The sequence below is a fragment of the Orcinus orca genome, chromosome 19 (genome assembly GCF_937001465.1).
Source record: "Orcinus orca chromosome 19, mOrcOrc1.1, whole genome shotgun sequence".
NCBI lineage: Eukaryota > Metazoa > Chordata > Mammalia > Artiodactyla > Delphinidae > Orcinus > Orcinus orca.
Genome location: NC_064577.1, coordinates 13,001,305 through 13,020,013, shown reverse-complemented (window position 1 = coordinate 13,020,013; position 18,709 = coordinate 13,001,305). Strand labels below are relative to the sequence as shown.

General features: G+C 58.0%; 1 protein-coding gene across 4 annotated transcripts in view; it reads left to right on the top strand.

Moving 5' to 3' along the window:
* Positions 1 to 18,295, top strand: part of PIK3R5 (phosphoinositide-3-kinase regulatory subunit 5) — a 77,484-nt gene extending 59,189 nt beyond the window's left edge. The window contains exons 6-19 of one of the 4 annotated variants that reach the window (XR_007473341.1): positions 5,834 to 5,903; positions 8,596 to 8,770; positions 9,362 to 9,515; positions 10,159 to 10,242; positions 10,520 to 11,213; positions 11,332 to 11,488; positions 11,783 to 11,908; positions 12,427 to 12,555; positions 12,713 to 12,806; positions 12,989 to 13,065; positions 15,354 to 15,447; positions 15,555 to 15,637; positions 16,324 to 16,431; positions 16,536 to 16,646. Coding sequence is in view for 3 of the 4 variants with exons in the window: in XM_004266851.4 (XP_004266899.1) it covers positions 5,834 to 5,903; positions 8,596 to 8,770; positions 9,362 to 9,515; positions 10,159 to 10,242; positions 10,520 to 11,213; positions 11,332 to 11,488; positions 11,783 to 11,908; positions 12,427 to 12,555; positions 12,713 to 12,806; positions 12,989 to 13,065; positions 15,354 to 15,447; positions 15,555 to 15,637; positions 16,319 to 16,431; positions 16,536 to 16,683 (2,198 nt within the window). In the remaining variant the exon portion in view is untranslated. Of the gene's footprint in view, positions 1 to 5,833; positions 5,904 to 8,595; positions 8,771 to 9,361; positions 9,516 to 10,158; positions 10,243 to 10,519; positions 11,214 to 11,331; positions 11,489 to 11,782; positions 11,909 to 12,426; positions 12,556 to 12,712; positions 12,807 to 12,988; positions 13,066 to 13,517; positions 13,869 to 15,353; positions 15,448 to 15,554; positions 15,638 to 16,318; positions 16,432 to 16,535 lie in introns of those variants that run through there. The other 3 variants (XM_033422864.2, XM_004266851.4, XM_033422865.2) reach the window with 3 other exon arrangements.
* Positions 18,296 to 18,709: the final 414 nt, after the last annotated feature.

Sequence of the window (18,709 nt, the reverse complement as noted above, 5' to 3'; positions counted from 1 at the left end):
GTACACCTGAAACTAACACCACATTGTAAACCAACTACATTTCAAGTTTAAAAAATAGGGCTGCAGTTGTTGGTGATGGTGACGTTGATGCTGAGGAGGAGGGTGTGATGAGGATGATGTCGATGCTGAGGAGGAGGATATGATGAGGAGGATGAGGATGAGGATGTGATGAGGATGAGGATGTTGAGGATGATGTTGATGAAGATGAGGATGACGGTGTTGATGACGATGAGGATGTTGATGAGGATGAGGATGCTGATGCTGATGATAATGATGATGGGGATGTTGATGATGATGTTGATGAGGATGATGAGGATGAGGATGGAGATGAGGATGATGATGCTGATGATGATGAGGTTGATGCTGCTGCTGGTGATGATGATGATGAGGATGAAGATGAGGAGGATGATGCTGATGCTAATGATGATGAGGATGTTGATGATGATGAGGATGTTGATGGCAGTGATGGCGTTGGTTGCCTTCACTGAGGGCTGACAGTGCATTCAGCACTGCTAAGGGTCAGTGTCATCTATCCTCAGAACATCCCCCTGGGGAGTTACTATTATTCCCATCTTTCAGGCGATGAAACTGAAGGCCAGACAGTTTAGCTGGCCCATAGTCACATAGCTAACAAGAGTTCTACCACTTGAACTCATGTCCATTTGATTCCAGAAACCATATTCTTTGACTCCAAACACCACATTCTCATGTTCACGTGAAGCTGTGTTTCTACCAAGAGGCATAGGCAGGGGACTGTGTGTGATGAAAGGCCCTGGGTGGTCCCAGCTGGTGAGCACTCTCCCCCCTTGGGCAACTTCTCCTGCCCTTTTTCCTTTCACTGAGCAGGTGCCCACCCTTTGACCTCCTTTCAAAGCAGGAACAAGCCTGGATTAGTCAGTTTTGTCTCTTAGCTGGTGGCAGGTGAATTCTGAATGTTCTTCAGTGGCAGTATGTTTCTCTGGGACATGATTGATCAAAGAATTTCCATTTTATACTTTTTATCTGTGATTATGGAATGAAAGGTTTACACCCCTTGAAAGAACGTCAAACGTCATTGGCTGTAGGTGGGCCTCTGTGCCGTCGTTACAGAACGAACACTCTGACACCAGATGCGTGGGGTTCCCCCACCCACCAAACGGCTCTCCAGGCCCCAGCTGGGTATCCAGCAATTCAGTTCAGTTCCGACCCAAACTACCTGGAGTCTGGCAGACCGTACAGGCTGAGGGCTCAGTGCCACAGACCACCCCCATTTCAGATGCCAAGTCTCTTACTTCTGACTGTCCAGCTATAAATTGGGGATTCCCATGACCTCCTCCTCAGGTTCTTTAATTTGCTAGAATGGCTCACAGAGCTCAGGAAAACACTTTACTTCCACTGACTGATTTGTTATAAAGGATATGATAAAAGATACAGATGGATAGCCAGATGAAGAAGTACATAGGGCGAGGTCCGGAAGGGTCACGAGTGTAGGGGCTTCTGTCCCTGTGGTGTTGGGGTGCATGACCCTCATGGCACATGGATGCACTCACCTACCCAGAAGCCCTCCCAACCCCATAGCTTGAGGTTTTTATGGAGGTTCTATTATGGAGGCATGATCAATTAACTCTTGGCCATTGGTGGTTAACTCAGCCTCCAGCTCCTCCTGGAGGGAGGAGGGGAAGGCAATCACGCGGTTGGCTCCTTCAGGCACCCAGCCCCCATCTAGAAGCTACCTCGGGGCCCACCAAGTGCTACCTCATTGGCATAAACTCAGGTCTGGTTTAAGGGGACTCGTGGTGAATAACAAAAGACACTCCTCTCACTCGTCATCACTCACCTTCCTCAGGAAAACAAGCTTTAGGAGCTCTGTCTGAGGAACTGGGATGAAGACCACATATATTTTTCTTATCGTATCGCAGTATCACAGGGAGGTTTGAGGAAAAGAGTGGAGGACACCTCTTCCAGAAATCACAGGCTGTGGTTGGTTAGGAGTTAGCCAGCTGCCTATAACAGCCCACAATAACAGTGGCTTAAACTCATGAGGGTTTGTTTTTCTCTTACATTAAAAAAAATCTGGAAGAAGGCAGTCCAGGGTTGACACAGTGGTCCCACGAACATTCTGGACCGGCCTCCTCCCATCTTTCTGCTCCACCATCCTTAGCAGGAAACATTGTCCTCAAGTCACTTCATGGTCTAAGATGGCTGCTGGAGCTCTGGCCGTCATGCCCCCATTCCAGTTAACAGAAAGGAAGAAGTGAGGGGGGGTTGCAAAGAGGGGTCTTCCAGAGGCACCACCCAACTCCTTCTGCAAGGGAGGTTGAGAAACGTGAGTTATCAGCCGGGCACATTGCCCCGTGTCCGGTTGGTCAAGAGGGGGTGGGTGTTGGGTAGATGCCCAGAAGTCTACCACGTGTGACTTCCTAGTAAGAGGAGCTGGAAGACCTGGACTGATCCTGCTGGGTGACTATCAGCAGGGTGCTGAGAGGGCTGGGGCGGCAGGCCTCGCCTCCCCCACCCCCAGGCCTGGAGACTGTGCCAGGCTGAGGCCTCGTCCATCCCACGGGCTGTTTGGGGGGGGGGGGTCACTGCAGCATGTGTTTTTTTTTTTTTTTTACGTTGGCCTATTTATGCCAAGAACCAAATGCCCCCCTGCATGCGTGTAGTTCTGCCCAGTGGTTTCCTTCCCCTGTGTTTTCCTCTCGCCTTCCTGACCTGGCTCAGGCCACACCCCTTCCCACCCTCCACATCCTCCCCGCCCGGGGTTTATTCACACCTGAGGCCGGGCCTCACCTTCCTGCCCAGGGCCTGCTGAGGCCTCACGGCCTGAGTCCCCGATTCCCACAGACTCTCTAGAACCCAGGCCCGTCGCAGAGATGAAGGTCAGGATACTGCTGCCCAGGGGACCCCAGAAGGGAGGAAAGCATAAGAGGAAGCCAGCTGTTGGGCGGGTTTAAGTCAGGGTCCGATGTGGGTCGGGACAGGAACACAGCATCGTCTCCTGCTGGGACTGACATGCAGCTAAGGCGGGGCCTCTCCTGTCTCGTGCCAGCCCTGAGGACTCTGTGGAATCGTGGCGCTCGCCTTCTCAGGGGAAGACAGCCAGCAAACCCGGACAACGTTCTTGTTGCCCGCCGCACGGATGCCCCGGCACCGTGTCATGCCCTCAGCGTGGACGTTCTGTGAGAGTGTCGTTAATGTGGTACCAGTTCCTGCTCCGTGGCACCAGGGTGATTGTCACGCATCCTCTGTCTTCCTAGTCAGCTGTCCTGAGCAGAATGGCCATTTCTAGTCACCACTTTAAAAAAGGGAAAGTGGGGGGAGGGATAAATTAGGAGTTTGGGATTAACAGATGCACACTACTATGTATAAAATGGATAAACAACAAGGACCTACTGTATAGCACAGGGAACCATAGTCAATATCTTGTAATAACCTATAATGGAAAAGAATCTGAAAAAGAATATATATATATATATACATATATAATTGAATGACTTTGCTGTACACAACACGAAGTTATGTACAACTGAAACTAACACAACATTGTAAATCAACTATACTTCCATCAAAAATAAAATAAATAAAACAATTTTAAAAATTAAAAAGAGGAGAAGCTCAGGAGGATAAACGAAGCTCGGTTACGAAGGGGCTCACGTGCCTGGGCAAGGCGTTTGACCTTCACCGTGGCTGCCCACCATCGGCTCCCAACTGCCGGGACCCATCCCTCGCCCGTATGAGGGGACCCTTTCCATTTCCTACATATTAGGACCTGACACGGAACTGCCTAGGTGGGTTTTTTGTTCAGCCCTTGGGCCAGCCTTGGTCTAAGAAAGCCAGTCCCAGAAAAGTGTTCCCGTCTGCCGAGATGCCCAGGGCAGGAGGAGTGAAGGTCAAAGGGGGAGAGGCGCCCAGTGCCCTGAGGCTCCCCAATAAGTGGAGGTCCGTTATCAAGAGAAGCCAAGGGGGCTTTCCTGGTGGCGCAGTGGTTGAGAGTCCGCCTGCCGATGCAGGGGACGCGGGTTCGTGCCCCGGTCCGGGAGGATCCCACGTGCCGCGGAGCGGCTGGGCCCGTGAGCCGTGGCCGCTGAGCCTGCGCGTCCGGAGCCTGTGCTCCGCAACGGGAGAGGCCACAACAGAGAGGCCCACATACCACAAAAAAAAAAAAAATCCAAGGAGCGGGGAATTTGATGGGTGTCTCTGGGAGAGGGGTAGAGAGTTTCAGCTGATGCTGCTGGAATCCGGGCTGTTCAGCACCGGCCAACCAGCTCTGGAAACAACGCCCTCTGGGTCCCCCACTAATACAACAAAGTCAAGCAAACAGCAGCTCCCAGCGCTAATGATGCCATAATCCCCAGATGACACCATTAAAGCATCCTAAGATACGCAGGTGGAGAGATAGAGGATGTTAGAGGATGTTCCTCGTCATGGAGACTAAAGGGAAGAGCAGGTTTCAAGGAGAAAGTGGTCAACAGCACCCCCGGGAGTGTGGCCCCGGCCTGCTCTAAGTTTACAGGGGTCAGAAATGGGGGCGGGGCGTTTACAGGGTCAGAAATGGGGGCGGGGCGTTCACAGGGTCAGAAATGGGGCGGGGCCGGCAGCGGGTCAGCAGGGCGTGCGTTACCCGTTAAAACCATTAGCTGGTAAAAGAAAAGTGTGACGGGTCAAGAGAAGACTTTGCTCTCTGTGTGTTTTGGGGGGTAGGGAGACCTGGGGTGCGGGGGACACTCCTGCAGCACTTTGTTGGGCGTTGAAGGGGCCACGAGGGGACTTTTCTCTCTCGTGTCTGTGAGCGGCCACCAGATGGCGTCCTGATTCCTCATAGTAATCCCTGTTTCAGGGACTTTCCTGTCAAAATAGACGTAACATTAACATCTAAACATGTGACAATTACCTGGAAGACACACCAAGTGAAAGGCCCCCAAAGCAAAGCAATTAGGCCCTAAGTTGGAATACTGTAAATTGGAAATGTTCGGCCATTTACTAAACAAAAGACACGGCCCTTCTGTTCACAGCCGTCTCTAACCCCGGTCTTGGCTTTCACTCCTCCGAGGGGCAGCCTTTCTGCTCCCAGCTCACACCCCGGTCCACACCCGGCAGGGCCCCTGTGACGATGTCCAGACTCTAACAAGGAGGCTGCCTGCCCCCCTGAATCCCAGCCTCATCAGTGAGGAGCGCAAGCCATTGTGTAACAGCCTCAGCATAGTTGACACAGAACTGAATACGTACTTCTCCAGCTACAGAATTGAGTCAAGTTGCAGGGAAAAAGGGAAAGCTCTGGCTAGTTTCTTCTCAGCACGTTTGAATCAGAGGTGACAGAGAGGTGGATGAGGCCAGAGAGGAAGGCGGGGAGGGGGTCTTTGGTGCAGAGGCTCAGCCCTAGAGAGGGACAGCGCCGGGCAGGACCACGGGCCCCTGAGGGCCCCCCAAGAGCATGTAGGAAGCGGAGCCGGGAGGCCGAGGGGGAGGCTGGGGGTTGGCCGGAGCTGAGGCTGAACTGAGGGGTGCCTGGCACACCCACTGCAGGAGGTCACCCGGGACAGGGTCTGCGGGGACGGAACCAGGACCAGATGGATAGCAGGAGACCCGGCCGCTTCAGGGGCCTCGTTCTCCTCCCAGGGTGCCCTGCCCCGTAGTCTCTGAAGAGTGAAGCTTTGCAGGGCAGGTGGGGCCTGGGAATCAGACAGTTAAAGACCCTGGTGGCAATGGGCCTGATCTGCCCCTTGTCCTGACCCTCATCCGGGAACTCCCAGCCAGATTCTGCAGGGCCAGGCTCCTGCGAGGTGCAGGGCCATGGCTGCTGAAGGAACAGGTAAGTCCGTGAGCTGTTCTTTTGTGTTTGTTCTTTTGGCCGCAGGAATCTCCTACCAGCGACTGGTGAGGGCCGAGCAGGGCCTGTCCACTAGGAGTCATCGCAGCTCCACTGTGTGAGTGCTCTTGGGGAGGGAGGAGTTTGGGGGGTGGGGTCATGTTTTGTGCACAGCCTCTTTTTTCAGGGCTAAGGGTCTTTCGTCAGGTTCCTAATTGGGTCTGAGACTTTAAAAAAAAAAAATGGAAAAGGTTAAAACCACCTGCCTTGGGCTTCCCTGGTGGCGCAATGGTTGAGAGTCCGCCTGCCGATGCAGGGGACACGGGTTCGCGCCCCGGTCCGGGAAGATCCCACATGCCGCGGAGCGGCTGGGCCCGTGAGCCATGGCCGCTGAGCCTGCGCTGCGCAACGGGAGAGGCCACAACAGTGAGAGGCCCACATAACGCAAAAAAAAAAAAAAAAAAAACCCACCTGCCTTGATTGTGCCAGGTGCTGAGCGAACATACATTACCTTACTTTACCCCCAATTTTCAGATGAGGAAACTGAAGGTCAGAGAGGCCAAGTAACTTCCCCAAGGACACTCAGATAGTAAGTGTCTGAGTCAGGATTTGAGCCTTAGACTTCCTCAAAAGCCAAGGCTCTTTCCATAATGTCTTTCTGCCTGTTAGTAAAACAGCGTTTTTCCAAACTTTTTTGACTGGGACCTACAATAAAAAATGCATTTTATATGGAAGCCTGGTGTGTGTACACACACACACACACACACACACACACACACACAGAGCTGAGACAAGTTTTAGGAAATGAAAGTCACCTTCTCCCAAGGATGAGCTCTGATCTCTTCTAGTCCATTTCACTTAAAAGGCTGTTCTGGTTGTGAATCCCTGAAGTGATTTAGTTACCCACTCTTGGGTCCCCGCCTGTTGGAAAAGCATTAGAGAGGAAGCCTCCATTCCAAGGACCCTCCGGCAAGCCTCCAAGCACGTGGGTGCCTGAAGACCCCAGCCTCCACCAGCTCAGAAGTTCTAGTCACCCCACCCCCCATCCTCAGTCTGAGGGTTTCACAGCACATTCACTGAGCAAACGTTGGTTGAGTTCCTTCTCGGTAAAAACAAACAGAAAAGCTAGTGGTAGATTTTGAGAGAGACGGAAAGGGCATAAAAAATGTCTTGTAAATGTTGGCTTAGTAAGGAAGCAGGACCCTGCCGGAGGGCTGAGGCAGGTGAACTGGTGGATTCTCGCCAACGCCCTTCTAGGTACTTCCTGAGCCCCGGGCACTGTTGCAGGCATCACTCCATCATACAGGCCTTTTGTTAACCCTGTGAGAAAGGTAGTTTTTAGATCAGGAAACGGAGGCACGGACAGGTTCATAGAAAGAGCTACGAGCAGAGAGTCGGTCTCACTTTGGTTTTCTGTAGGTTGGGAACAGGCGTGCAGAGGAGGTGCGAGTGGTGAGGGCCCGGGTGTGGCTGGCCTGGTCCTGTATACAGTGGAGCTCAATGCATGTCCATGAGGGGATGATCCAGCAGTCGGTGAAGGAGGAGGGCTCAGTGAGGGACCGTTTACTTGAGCCCGATCCCTTTTTCTTACAAATAGAGAAATCAAAATGAGATCCTTCCTAAACCCTGGGAACTCTGACAGAGCCTGGTCCCATTCCTGAACCCTGGCCACAGGGCCGGCTCTGGGACCTCTGTCCACAGACACTGGCAGGAAGGCCACCTGCCTGGTGCTTCTTGGCACTGGGTTTAAACACAGCACAGATTTGTGAGAGAACGAGAGCAAGTGTGAGCAGTTCATACTAAAAGCCTTTACAGGTATAATACCGCGATGGCTGGAATACCTTCGAGAAAATGCAGTGATGGGGGTTGGCCGGGGTGAAATGCGAACAGACGTACGTTAACTGTTAACTGAGTGATGGATCCTCAGGGTTCACGATTCTCTTAACATTTGTGTATGTTTGAAATTTTCTGTGATGAAGACATTTAAACACTGGGATCAAGAGGGAGCCCAGGGTCCAGGGGAAGAGGAGGCGGGGGTGGGGCGTGGCTGGGTGCACACTCCCTCCCCCAGCCCGATGCTGGCCTGCATGAGGGCTTTGGCAAGTTAGAAAGGGCATCCCCTGTAAGCAGAGGAATCAGATGCGGCCCTGGCTTCGCTCTCCTTCCTCCTGGCAGATGCCACCCCACACCCCGACCCTTGGCTTGAGGAGCAGGGCTCGGGCTGAAATTTCAGGCCACACCACACGACGGCATGTGGCTGTCCCGCTGTCCCCTCCCAAAATGACCGCCTGACTTCCAGTCAGCTCACCTAAAATACAATCCTTTTCTGCGTCATCTCGCATCTGTTCAAATATCCTGTAGGAAAAATGTTTTATGTAAAAATTAAGGTAGAATTTATTTGTGAAAATTGGGTTCAGTTTTTTAAGATTTTTTTGATGTGGACCATTTTTAAAGTCTTTATTTAATTTGTTACAGTATTGCTTCTGTGGTTTTTTTTGGGCGGGGGACGGGTTTTGGCCCCAAGGCATGTGGGATCTTAGCTCCCTGACCAGGGATCGAACCCTCACCCCCTGCACTGGGAGGAGAAGTCTTAACCACTGGACCGCCGGGAAGTCCCAAGTTCAATTTTTAAAAGGTCTTTGAAGACCCCAGCTGAAAACTACTCAAAAGTAGATCATAAGCTTTTCCCTTGGCACTGGGACCCCTGAGCCCCCAGCCTCTCTCCTGGCCTCCGGGCCCACGTGGGCTCTGTGGCTGCCCTTCCCCGCCCCTGCGCCCAGTACCCATGGCCGGTCCTCCGTGTCCCCCAGCACCGTACTGTTGCTGAACCCGGTGGAGGTACAGGCCGAGTTCCTCACCGTGGCCGACAAGCTGAGCACGCCTGGGCACTCCCCGCACAGCGCCTACACCACCCTGCTCCTGCACGCCTTCCAGGCCACCTTTGGGGCCCACTGCGACCTCCCGGGTCTGCACTGCCAGCTGCAGGTATGTGTCTGGGACCCCGGGCTCAGCACCGCCCCCTCCCGGCAGAGCACCTCTCTGCAAAGGCAGGGTCCCCTCTCTGGTCCCTCTCCGCGGCCCGGGTCCATTGGCCTCCCTCGCCCCGAGTGACGTGGCGGGGAAGTCGCTGGAGGGCTGGCCTCATTGATTGAGAGGTTTCTATTGTGCTGGGTCCTAACCCAGGTGGGTGGCACCCTAGACAGTGGGGCTGGACACAGCCTCCGAATCCAGCGTGGGCTGGGTGGTACAGGACTGAGCTTTAGGCTGAAGCTGGAAGCCCTGGGGTCTAGTCCGAGCTCTGTGACAGGTCAGCTGTGTGGCCCTGGGCAGCGCCCTCCCCTCTCTGTGCCACAGCGGTGAGCTCTGAAGTCCCTCCCAACTCTGCAGGGCTCTGGCTCTGGGCCTTTCTTTCTGACCACTTCTGGAGAATAGGGACCGAGTGAGAGGCCTGGCTCCCTGCTCCGCCGTGGGTGGTGGCAGGCGATGAGGCTGGGGACGGACTGGTCACCGGGAGCTCGAGAAGTCGGGCAGCCGAGCCGTGGTTCGGGAGCAAGCCTGCCTCCCCCTGGGTTTCAGTCCAAGACCCTGGCAGAGCTCGAGGACATCTTCACGGAGACGGCCGAAGCACAGGAACTGGCGTCTGGCATCGGGGACGCAGCGGAGGCCCGGCAGTGGCTCAGAACCAAGCTGCAGGCAGTGGGGGAGAAAGCCGGCTTCCCTGGGGCCTTAGGTGAGGCTCTGGGGGGTGAGGCCCATTTCCCCTGTGGCCCTGGTAGCCCCCCAGGTGAGCAGCCCCGGTCGGCCTGGTGCTTCTGTTTCCCGTAATCATTCAGGGACCCAGGTTCTCTGATACCTCCTGGCTCCAGCATCCCCGAGGGTGCAGCTCCCGTCTGCAGGGTTAGGGTTGGGCTGCCAAGATCGCCACTGGGGCGGCCTGGGAGAGGAGGAAAAGAGTGCCGATCAAGGGCAAGGGGCTTCGTTTTCACAATGAAGACAGCGTACCCCTTTGAGCCACCTCAGTCACATGGCCCACCTTGCCCCGGTGGGTCTGGGAAACGTCTACTGTAGAAGAAGGGATGCCTGATGAGACGGCGCCATGGTCCTCCTGTTCGAACCAGAGGCGCGGAGGCTGAGACTGGGCCACATTCGTGCAGCTCACGAAAGGGCGTCTGCCTGCTGGGCTTGAGAGAAGCCCTCTGGCCGCGGGCCAGGCATCCCAGCTTCCACCTCAGCCTCGGCCCACCCGGCTGCGTGTCCTGTACCGGTCCTCTCCCAACTCTGGCCTCTCCTCCAAGACGGGGGGTCTGGGCTGGCCCATCTCAAGGCCTCTACCCAGCCCTCACCTCCTGCCCCTCCCTCCCTCGTTCCTGCAGACACTGCACAACCTGGCAAGCTCCGTACCATCCCCATCCCTGTCGCCAGGTGCTACACCTACAGCTGGAGCCAGGACAGCTTCGGTAAGCAGCCCGCTGGGGCCCTCGTGGTGCCCACCCCCCAGACTGCCCGGGCTCTCTTCCTCTGCAGCTGCCCCTCACCCCACCCCCCTGCCAGCCCTCCCACCTGAGCAGGCTCTGAGCAGAGCAGGGGGCAGGGCACTGGGCTGCCCTCTGCCCTCCTTCTGCCCTCTGCTCCCCAAGTTCATTCTGTCTCAGCCTGTCACCCCGCCCAAGGGTGTGCAAGAGGGGTTCCAAGGGCTCGGACACCCAGACGGCATCTCCCCTTGCTTGCCTGCAGACATCCTGCAGGAGATCCTGCTCAAGGAACAGGAGCTGCTCCAACCAGGAATCCTGGGGGACGAGGAGGACGTGGAGACCGAGGGGCATCGTGCCGAGAGGGACTCGCTGCTCTCCACCAGCTCGGCAGCCTTGCACGACTCCACCCTGTCCCTTGCCTCGTCCCAGGCCTCGGGACCCAGCCTCTCCCACCAACTGCTGAGCTCCTTCGTCTCGGGCCTCTCTGACGGCGTGGACAGCGGCTACGTGGAGGACAGCCAGGACGGCTCGTTCGAGTGGCCCAAGAGGCCTGGCAGCCAGGAGCGCCGGGCCCACCGCAGGCCCGGGCAGTTCAACAGGATCTATAAACTCTTCAAGAGCACCAGCCAGCTGGTGCTGCGCAGGGACTCCCGGACCCCGGAGGGCGGCCCGGACGGCGCCCCGCCCCTGCGGCGGGCCGGCAGCCTCTGCAGCCCCTGCAGCCCCCTGGCTGGCCCGGCGCAGCCCCCGTCCCGGGCCCAGCGTTCCCGCTCCCTGCCCCAGCACAAGCTCGGCTCCCAGCTGCCCGGCTGGGCCCTGGCCCCCGCCTCCCGTCACCAGCGCCGCTGCCCCTTCCTGAGCGGGGACGAGGACCCCGGGGCCTCCACGCTGCGAGTCGTGGTCTTCGGCTCCGATCGGATCTCGGGGAAGGTGGCCCGGGCGTACAGCAAGCTGCGGTGAGAGCCGAGACGGGGCATCGGTCTGCCCTGGGCAGCAGGGGCGGCGTGCTGCCGGCGGCATCTGGGCTCCCAGAGGGACCAAGGGCCTCCCTTCTCACCATCTTCCTCCCGGCAGGCGGCTGGAGAGCAACCGTCCGCTCCTCACGCGGTTTTTCAAGCTTCAGTTCTTCTACGTGCCCGTGAAGCGCAGCTGCGGGCCCAGCGCCAGCCCAGCCCCTCGGAGCCGGACGCCGCCGCTCCCCACAGACTCCCCGAGGCACCCCGGCCCTGTGGTAGGTCCCCGGCCCTGGGCCCGGCAGGGCGGCAAAGCGAGGAGGTGTAAGCAGGCCCCAGTCCCCGGAAGGGGGTGTTTAGGGGCTGCCGCCTCCTGCCTGGGCCTGCGTCCCGGGCGTGGTCCCTGCCCTGCACTTGGCCCGACGGTGGGCGGGGGCACGTTTTGCTGTGTGACATGGACTGAGAGTTGTCAGACCTCTCCAAGGGCGCAGAGAAGCTCAGGGTGGGGCTGCAGGTGCCACCCAGGGCCCCGAAGCTAGGGTGGCTGGGAATGACTCTCGCCCTTGCCCCAGGAGCTGGGTGCAGCCCCCTGGGAGGAAAGCACCAATGACATCTCGCACTACCTCGGCATGCTCGACCCCTGGTATGAGCGCAACGTGCTGGGCCTCATGCACCTGCCCCCTGAAGTCCTGTGCCAGGTAAGCGGCCCCTTTCCTGGGTGCAGGTGGAGGGCCCTGTCTGTGGTCACCCAGCCTCGCTTTGAAGGCCCTAGTTTGGGAGATCCAGCTTGCGGCCCCACTGGAGGACCAGGGCTCACGTGAGACCGAGCAAGGAGGGTGGGCGGGAGCAGGGCTGAGCTGAACCCAGGGCTCGGGGGCCCAGGGAGGGGTCACCACACCGAGAGGGAGGGGCCCTAGAGGGTCCAGTTGCCTTAGGCTTCAGCTCCCTTCCTCAGCTCCCAGCTTTGTCTAGCTCGGCCGGAGCTCCCTGGAGGCCCATGGGCCAGTGAGGGAGGGGCGGAGGCCAGGCTGTGGGTCCTCCCTTGACCATTCTGTTTCCTGCTCCCGTCTCACCGTGCCCCTCCCTGGCCCTGTCTGCCTCGGGATCTCTCCTCTGTGTGTCTGCACGTCTGTCTCTCTTCCTCTCATCCTCCCTTTCTCTCTCCCTCTCTGTCCACCTGTCCCTCGGGCTCGGGCTCGCCCCTCCCAACCCACAGCAGTCCCTGAAGGCTGAGTCCCGGCCCCTGGAGGGCTCTCCTGCCCAGCTGCCCATCCTGGCGGACATGCTGCTCTATTACTGCCGCTTCGCTGCCCGACCGGTGCTGCTGCAGGTCTATCAGACCGAGGTAAGGCCTGCCCTGCCGCCTGGCCCCACCTCTTCCCCCAGACTAGCTGCGGGGCTGCTCCCACACCCGGGCAGCCAGCAGCCCTGTGCTGGAGGAGCCTGTGCCGGGGGCCCCTCCTGGAGGTCCACGCTGACGCCCACGCTCCTGCCCTCTCCAGCTGACCTTCATCACCGGGGAGAAGACGACAGAGATCTTCATCCACTCCCTGGAGCTGGGTCACTCTGCTGCCACACGCGCCATCAAGGCTTCGGGTGGGCTGAGCCCCAGTGGAGGCGGAGCTGGGGGCTGACACAGCGGAGAGGGCGCCCTGGGGAGGAGGGGTCCCAGGGCGGTGGGGCAGGAGGGACAAGAAGCGGGCAGGGAGGCAGAGCCCAGGGTCTGTGAAGGGCACTGGAATTAGAAGGAGCAGAGGGTCTGTCTGTGTGTGGCACAGGTCCTGGCAGCAAGCGACTGGGCATCGATGGTGACCGGGAGGCCATCCCTCTAACACTACAGATTATTTACAGCAAGGTGAGACTGATGCTGGCCCCGCCCCTCCGGGATCTGCTCCCCATGCCGCCTCCCCAGAGCCAGCCCCCTGTGTTCCCCAGGTGGTCTTTAAGCTGGAAGGCTCTCCTGGATGCTGAGAGAAGGCGGAAGGAGAGGCGGTGGACCTTCCTCTCCCGCTCTGCCTCCAAAGCTGCCCCCGCCCCGGGGTTCTCCCCACTGCTGAACGTGCTCAGCCCTTCTGTGAAGCGCTGGGGCCTGGCCTCAGGGCTGGGGGTGAGAATGGGGCAGAGTGAGGGACAGGGCAGGGACTGCTGTGCCTGGTGGGGGGAGCTGGGGGGGTAGCCCATGAGCACACCCCGGCTCTGGGCCACGACAGGCCCCCCTCCCGGACGGGCAGCCTCCTACCTTCTTCCCTGCCTCCCTCCCTCCCTCAGCAATTTGAAAGATATTTATTGAGCACCTACTCATGTCAGGTTCTGTGCGGGGCCAGGCCCTCCCTCTTAACTTCTCTCGAGGAGGGAGACAGACAATAAACGAGAAAACAAAAAGTGCCCAAGGTAATATTAAAGAGTGGCAAGTGATGACAAGGCAACAAAAGGGCTGGTGGGATAGAGACAATAGGATTCTTTCCATGTAGTGGACAAGGAGGTGGGCAGGGACACTGACACTCACTGGGTGCTGCGTTCCGGGTGTTTGTTAAACACCCACTGTGTCCCGGGTGTTGTTCATGGCACAGGAGCGTTCACGAGAGTGAGCGAAGCTCTTACAGTCTGGAGGGGTTAGATGATGCCACAACATGTATAATTACAACTGTGACGAACAGATGAAGGAGAGGTAAAGGGTTCTGTGAGAACCCTTAAGGGGATTGTTCAACCCAGTGAGGAAAGTTAGACAAGGTTCCTTAAGGAGGGCCATCGAGTCAATGTTGGAAAGAAAACCAGGAGTTAGTTAAGTAGGAAAAGAAGAGAGATGTGCCCTCCAGGTAGAGGTAATGGCATGTGCAAAGGCCCTGTGGTGAGGGAGAACATGAACATCAAAGGGCACACTGTAGGAGGACCAGAGGGGCTGGAGCAGAGACAGTGTGGGGGGAAAGGATGATGAGGTGAAGCTAAAGAAATGGGCAGGGCTGGAATGCCAAGGGCCTTGGTTCAATGAGAGGAGTTTTGTCCTCGTCCTAAGAGCAATGGGTATCCTGTGAAGGGCTTTCAGTTTGGGGTGTGGCAGGATCAGATTTGAGGTTTGGAAGCCCCCTGTGGTGGCTTTGTGGGGAATATCGGAGTGGACCCCAGCGGGTGTGGGAAAGCCAAGTCAGAGGCTCCCGTGGTTGTCCAGGCGAGAGACATGGGCAGCCTGCACTAGGGAGGAAAGGAATGGGGGTTATATGTGACTCACACGAGCAGCAGGGCTTAGGGGTGGATCAGAAAAGGAGAGACTCCAACTCCTGGATTTCAGCCTTCTGCGACTGACAGGACCATTTTCTCAGAAGAAGCCCAGCTCCAGTGGGGGAGTGGGTGTGGGGCATAGTGGGTTCGAGAGGGAAGGAGAGACCAGAACAGGCAGTGGGAGGGTGGGCCTGAGCTCAGAGGTGAAATGTGGAGATGGGTGTGTAGGTGGTCATGGAGAAAGGGCCACGGGTGAGGCCCCCTCAAGGAGAAAGTAGGAATAACAGAGCGGAGGCCCCAGGAGAAGCTCCTGACACCTGCGTCCTGTGATGGGGGCAGAGGAGGGTGATCGCGCAAAGCAGAGGCCCCAGCCAGGCTGGCGGTGGGGAAGCCAGGAGCGTGCCGCCACGGACGCCCAGGAGAGGGGAGGAGTGAACGGGATGCATTCTCCTGTAAGGTCAGGCGAGCCGAGGACTGAGGGTGCTTGTGGGTTTGGCAACGTGGAGGTCCCTGATGAGACAGACATTCAGACAAAGACCCAAAGAGGGGGCTCTGGCCCAGCTCTGCCTGGGACCCCCTGCCCGTGAGCCTGTCTCTCCCTCACTCGGGGTTCAGAAGATCCTCAGACCACCCCTCGAGACGTTCTCAGCACTCGCACCCTACGACCCAGTCGCCAGGCTGACCTGTGGACCAAGCCAGTGACCTGATGCTCCTCCCTGGAGCCAGTGAGGTCTATATAGGGGTCAAGGGGCTCTTGGTGAAGAAGCCGGCAGGCTCGGGTGAATGAGAGCGAGGAGCTTCCTGGGTGTGCTGGCTGCAGGCGGCGCCCTGTCGCTGGCCGGCCTGGAGCCGCTTCTTCAAAGAGAAGGCAGGAGGCACGGGGTGCGGGCATGCCGCTGAGAGGGTCTGGCTTTGCTGCCTCCCCAGGGGGCCATCAGTGGACGCAGTCGCTGGAGTAACATGGAGAAGGTCTGCACCTCCGTCAACCTCAGCAAGGCCTGCCGGCAGCAGGAGGACCTGGGTGAGGGGGCAGGGGGAGGGGGAGGGGAGGGGAGGGGGACAGGAAAGGGGAGGAGGGGGAGGGGGGGTGAGTCCCTGAGCCTGGCCTGAGCCACCCTTGCCCTTCAGACTCCAGCACGGAGGCCCTGACGCTAAACCTGACAGAAGTGGTGAAAAGGCAGAACCCTAAATCCAAGAAGGGCTTCAACCAGGTAAGAGCTTTCCTCTCCTCTCTGTCATCCCCTCAGGAGACTTACTGGGCGTGTGCGTGTGTGTGCGTGTGTATGGGGGGGTGTCCAAGGCCTGTGCTGGGGCCTGTGGGTGGGAGGGTGCACACCTGTGGGGCTCCGTGGTGGCCCCCAGGGCAGCCCCGAGTCCAAGGTGCAGTGGCCTCTGTGTCAGGGAACCCGGGCTGTCACGGTGAGGACAGTGGGGTTTCTCCTCCCAGGACACTTGCTCCTTCCAGACTCAAGAAAGGGCAGTGGGCTTCCCTGGTGGCGCAGTGGTTGAGAGTCCGCCTGCCGATGCAGGGGACAAGGGTTCATGCCCCGGTCCGGGAAGATCCCACATGCCGCGGAGCGGCTGGGCCCGTGAGCCATGGCCGCTGAGCCTGCGCGTCCGGAGCCTGTGCTCCGCAACGGGAGAGGCCACAACAGTGAGAGGCCCGCATATCACAAAAAAAACCAAAACAAAAAACAACAACAAAAGAAAGGGCAGAGGCTGGGGAGGAAGCAGGGCCCGATGGAGGGACCAGTCCCCTGCACGCCCAGCGCACCTGGAGCGCTGGCAGCCGAGCTCCTGCCCCACCCCCTGGGCCCCGTCGGGCGGTTCCAAGGGAGGAGGCTGGCAGCTCTGGGGCCGGGGCTCCTGGCTGACCCGGGCCTTCCTTCTAGATTAGCGTGTCGCGGATCAAAGTGGACAAGGTGCAGATAATCGGCTCTAACGGCTGCCCCTTTGCCGTGTGCCTGGACCAGGACGAGAGGAAGATCCTGCAGAGTGTGGTCAGGTAGGAAAGCGGGGGCCCCCCGGCTCTGCTGCAGCACCCACCCAGAGGCCTGGAGGGAGCTGGAGGGGTGGGAGGCCTGCCCTGACACCTGCCCTGCCCCACAGGTGTGAGGTCTCCCCCTGCTACAAGCCGGAGACGAGCAGCCTCTGCCCCCCACCCCAGAGGCCCTCCTACCTGCAGGCGCAGACGGCACCCGACCTCTGCTCCCTGCTCTGTCTGCCCATCATGACTTTCAGTGGAGCTCTGCCCTAGCGGCCCGGCACCGGCCTGGACAGCAAGCCCGGGGGCAGCCTCCTCGGAGCCCCTCCCTCTTGGAGGGCCTCGCTCCCCGTGGAGAACTGGACGACCCTGTGCTGGGTCAGGGTCCCGCTGTGGGCCCTGCAGCAGGCAGGGGGCAGGGGGTTGGTGGCGCCTCCGGGCTCTGTTTGGGAAAGAAACAGGCATTAGGGGGAGGGGCCTGGCCCTGCAGCCCCTCAGATCCCTCAGGTAGAAAGGAGAAGGATGGGCGGGCCTGGCCTCTAGTGTGGTCTAGGATCCTTTCTAGAAGAAGGATCTGAGGCTCTGGTGCTCTGGGGTGTGGTTTAGGCCTCCTCCCCCAACCCTTGGCCAGGCCCACCCCTTACTTTGTCAGGGACTTGGGGAGCCCTTGGAGTCTGGGATTTCAGTCCCCCTACTCAGGGGTTCAGGTGGTAGAAACGCAGATGCGACTCTTCTGACCTCAGTGCCGTCGCCCCCATCCCACGCCCCTGTCTCACACACACACACACACACACATACACACACACACCCTTTCTCTCTCTCTGGAGCCTCTTTCTGGATCGAGATCCTTGGGAGACAGGACGAGCTTAGATTCAGGGGCGGCTCAGTTACCTTCTAGCTAAATGACCAGAAGGAAGTGAATTAGCTTCTGCGAGCGTCCCTTTCCTGAGCACTAAGATGGGGGATATAAGACCTCCTTAAAAGGCTGAGACAAAATTGTCTGCAAAGGCCTGGCTCAGCCGCAGGCTCGTAGCAGGTCCTCAGTAAAGGTCAGCGGCGTCGCCCCTTCAGCCTGACTCACCTGTCGGGCGGGGGCTGGGGAGGGGATGCTCTCGCTGCTCTCGCGATGCTCTTCATTCCCTCCTTTCCAATTCACCGATGGGGCAGGACCCAGACCGAGGGGGTAAGGAGCCCTCAGTTCTACCCTCTGAAGGAGGAATTGCCTTCGCCAGGGTGAGAGGAGGGTTGCACACGTGCCTTCACCTCCTCGTCTCCCAGGTTGGCCCCTGTGCCCCACTTCCCACCTCACTCCATTGTGTGGGAAATCTTCCAGCCCCACAGTTCACTGGCACCATTGTGCCTGGGCAAGTTCCCAGAGGAGTAGGGGATGGACAGCTGAGGGGAAGACGGCTGATACAACGTGAGAGCCCAAAGGTTTAACTACGGGGTTGCAGTGGTTTGAGAAGCTGGAAGCTGATGTGGGCTAGGGTGGTAGGCGGAGGGCGGAGGGCGGGCCCGGGCCCGGGATTTGGACTCGTAGAGGTGGAGAAAGTCACCACGGAAGCGAGACAATTGTATTCCTCACAGAACCCCTCCTTCCCGTCCTGCTCCGGCTTCATCTGCTCCAAAGGTTCTGGGCTTCCAGGAGCCCACGAAAGCCCAGCCCAGAGTACTCAGGACTTGAGAGAAGTGGACAGAGCGTCTCTGACCACATATGGTCGCCCGTCTGCTGTCAAGGCCATCTGTCCTTGCTTCAGGCGCCAGACAGCGGCTGGCAATATACCTTCAATATTTTTGGTTGTGTGAGCTGGTTGTCTGACAGCTGTTCAAGAATAGACGAGTGGAATTTAATATTATTGTCAAATAAAACTTGATTCCTCTTGGATTTAATGACTTACGGTTATTTTCCCGCTAGCTGGCTAGTTCACGTCAATCACTTCACATAGAGTGGAAATAAGATTCTTGGGGGGTTGTTTTTATCTTTTTGTAATTTTCCTCTCTATCAAAAATACACTTGTGCCGAAATCTTCTGCGTAAGCCTCATCGTGCTGCCGAGAGGAAGGGAAGTGAGATCCTTGCTGACCCTCTGGACCTGGGGCTGTTATTAGACTTGGCTCACAGGTAGGGAGAGGAAAGGAGGTGAAGGGATGGTGGAGGACACCTGTGACCTGGGAGAAGTAGGGAAGCACCAGGCTTCCAGCACAACCACGTGAGACGGGGGAAGAAGGAACCGTGAGAGACTTCAGCTCTGTATCAGCTAGCTGTTGCAAACAGGAAAGCACACCTAATGCTCGGTGGA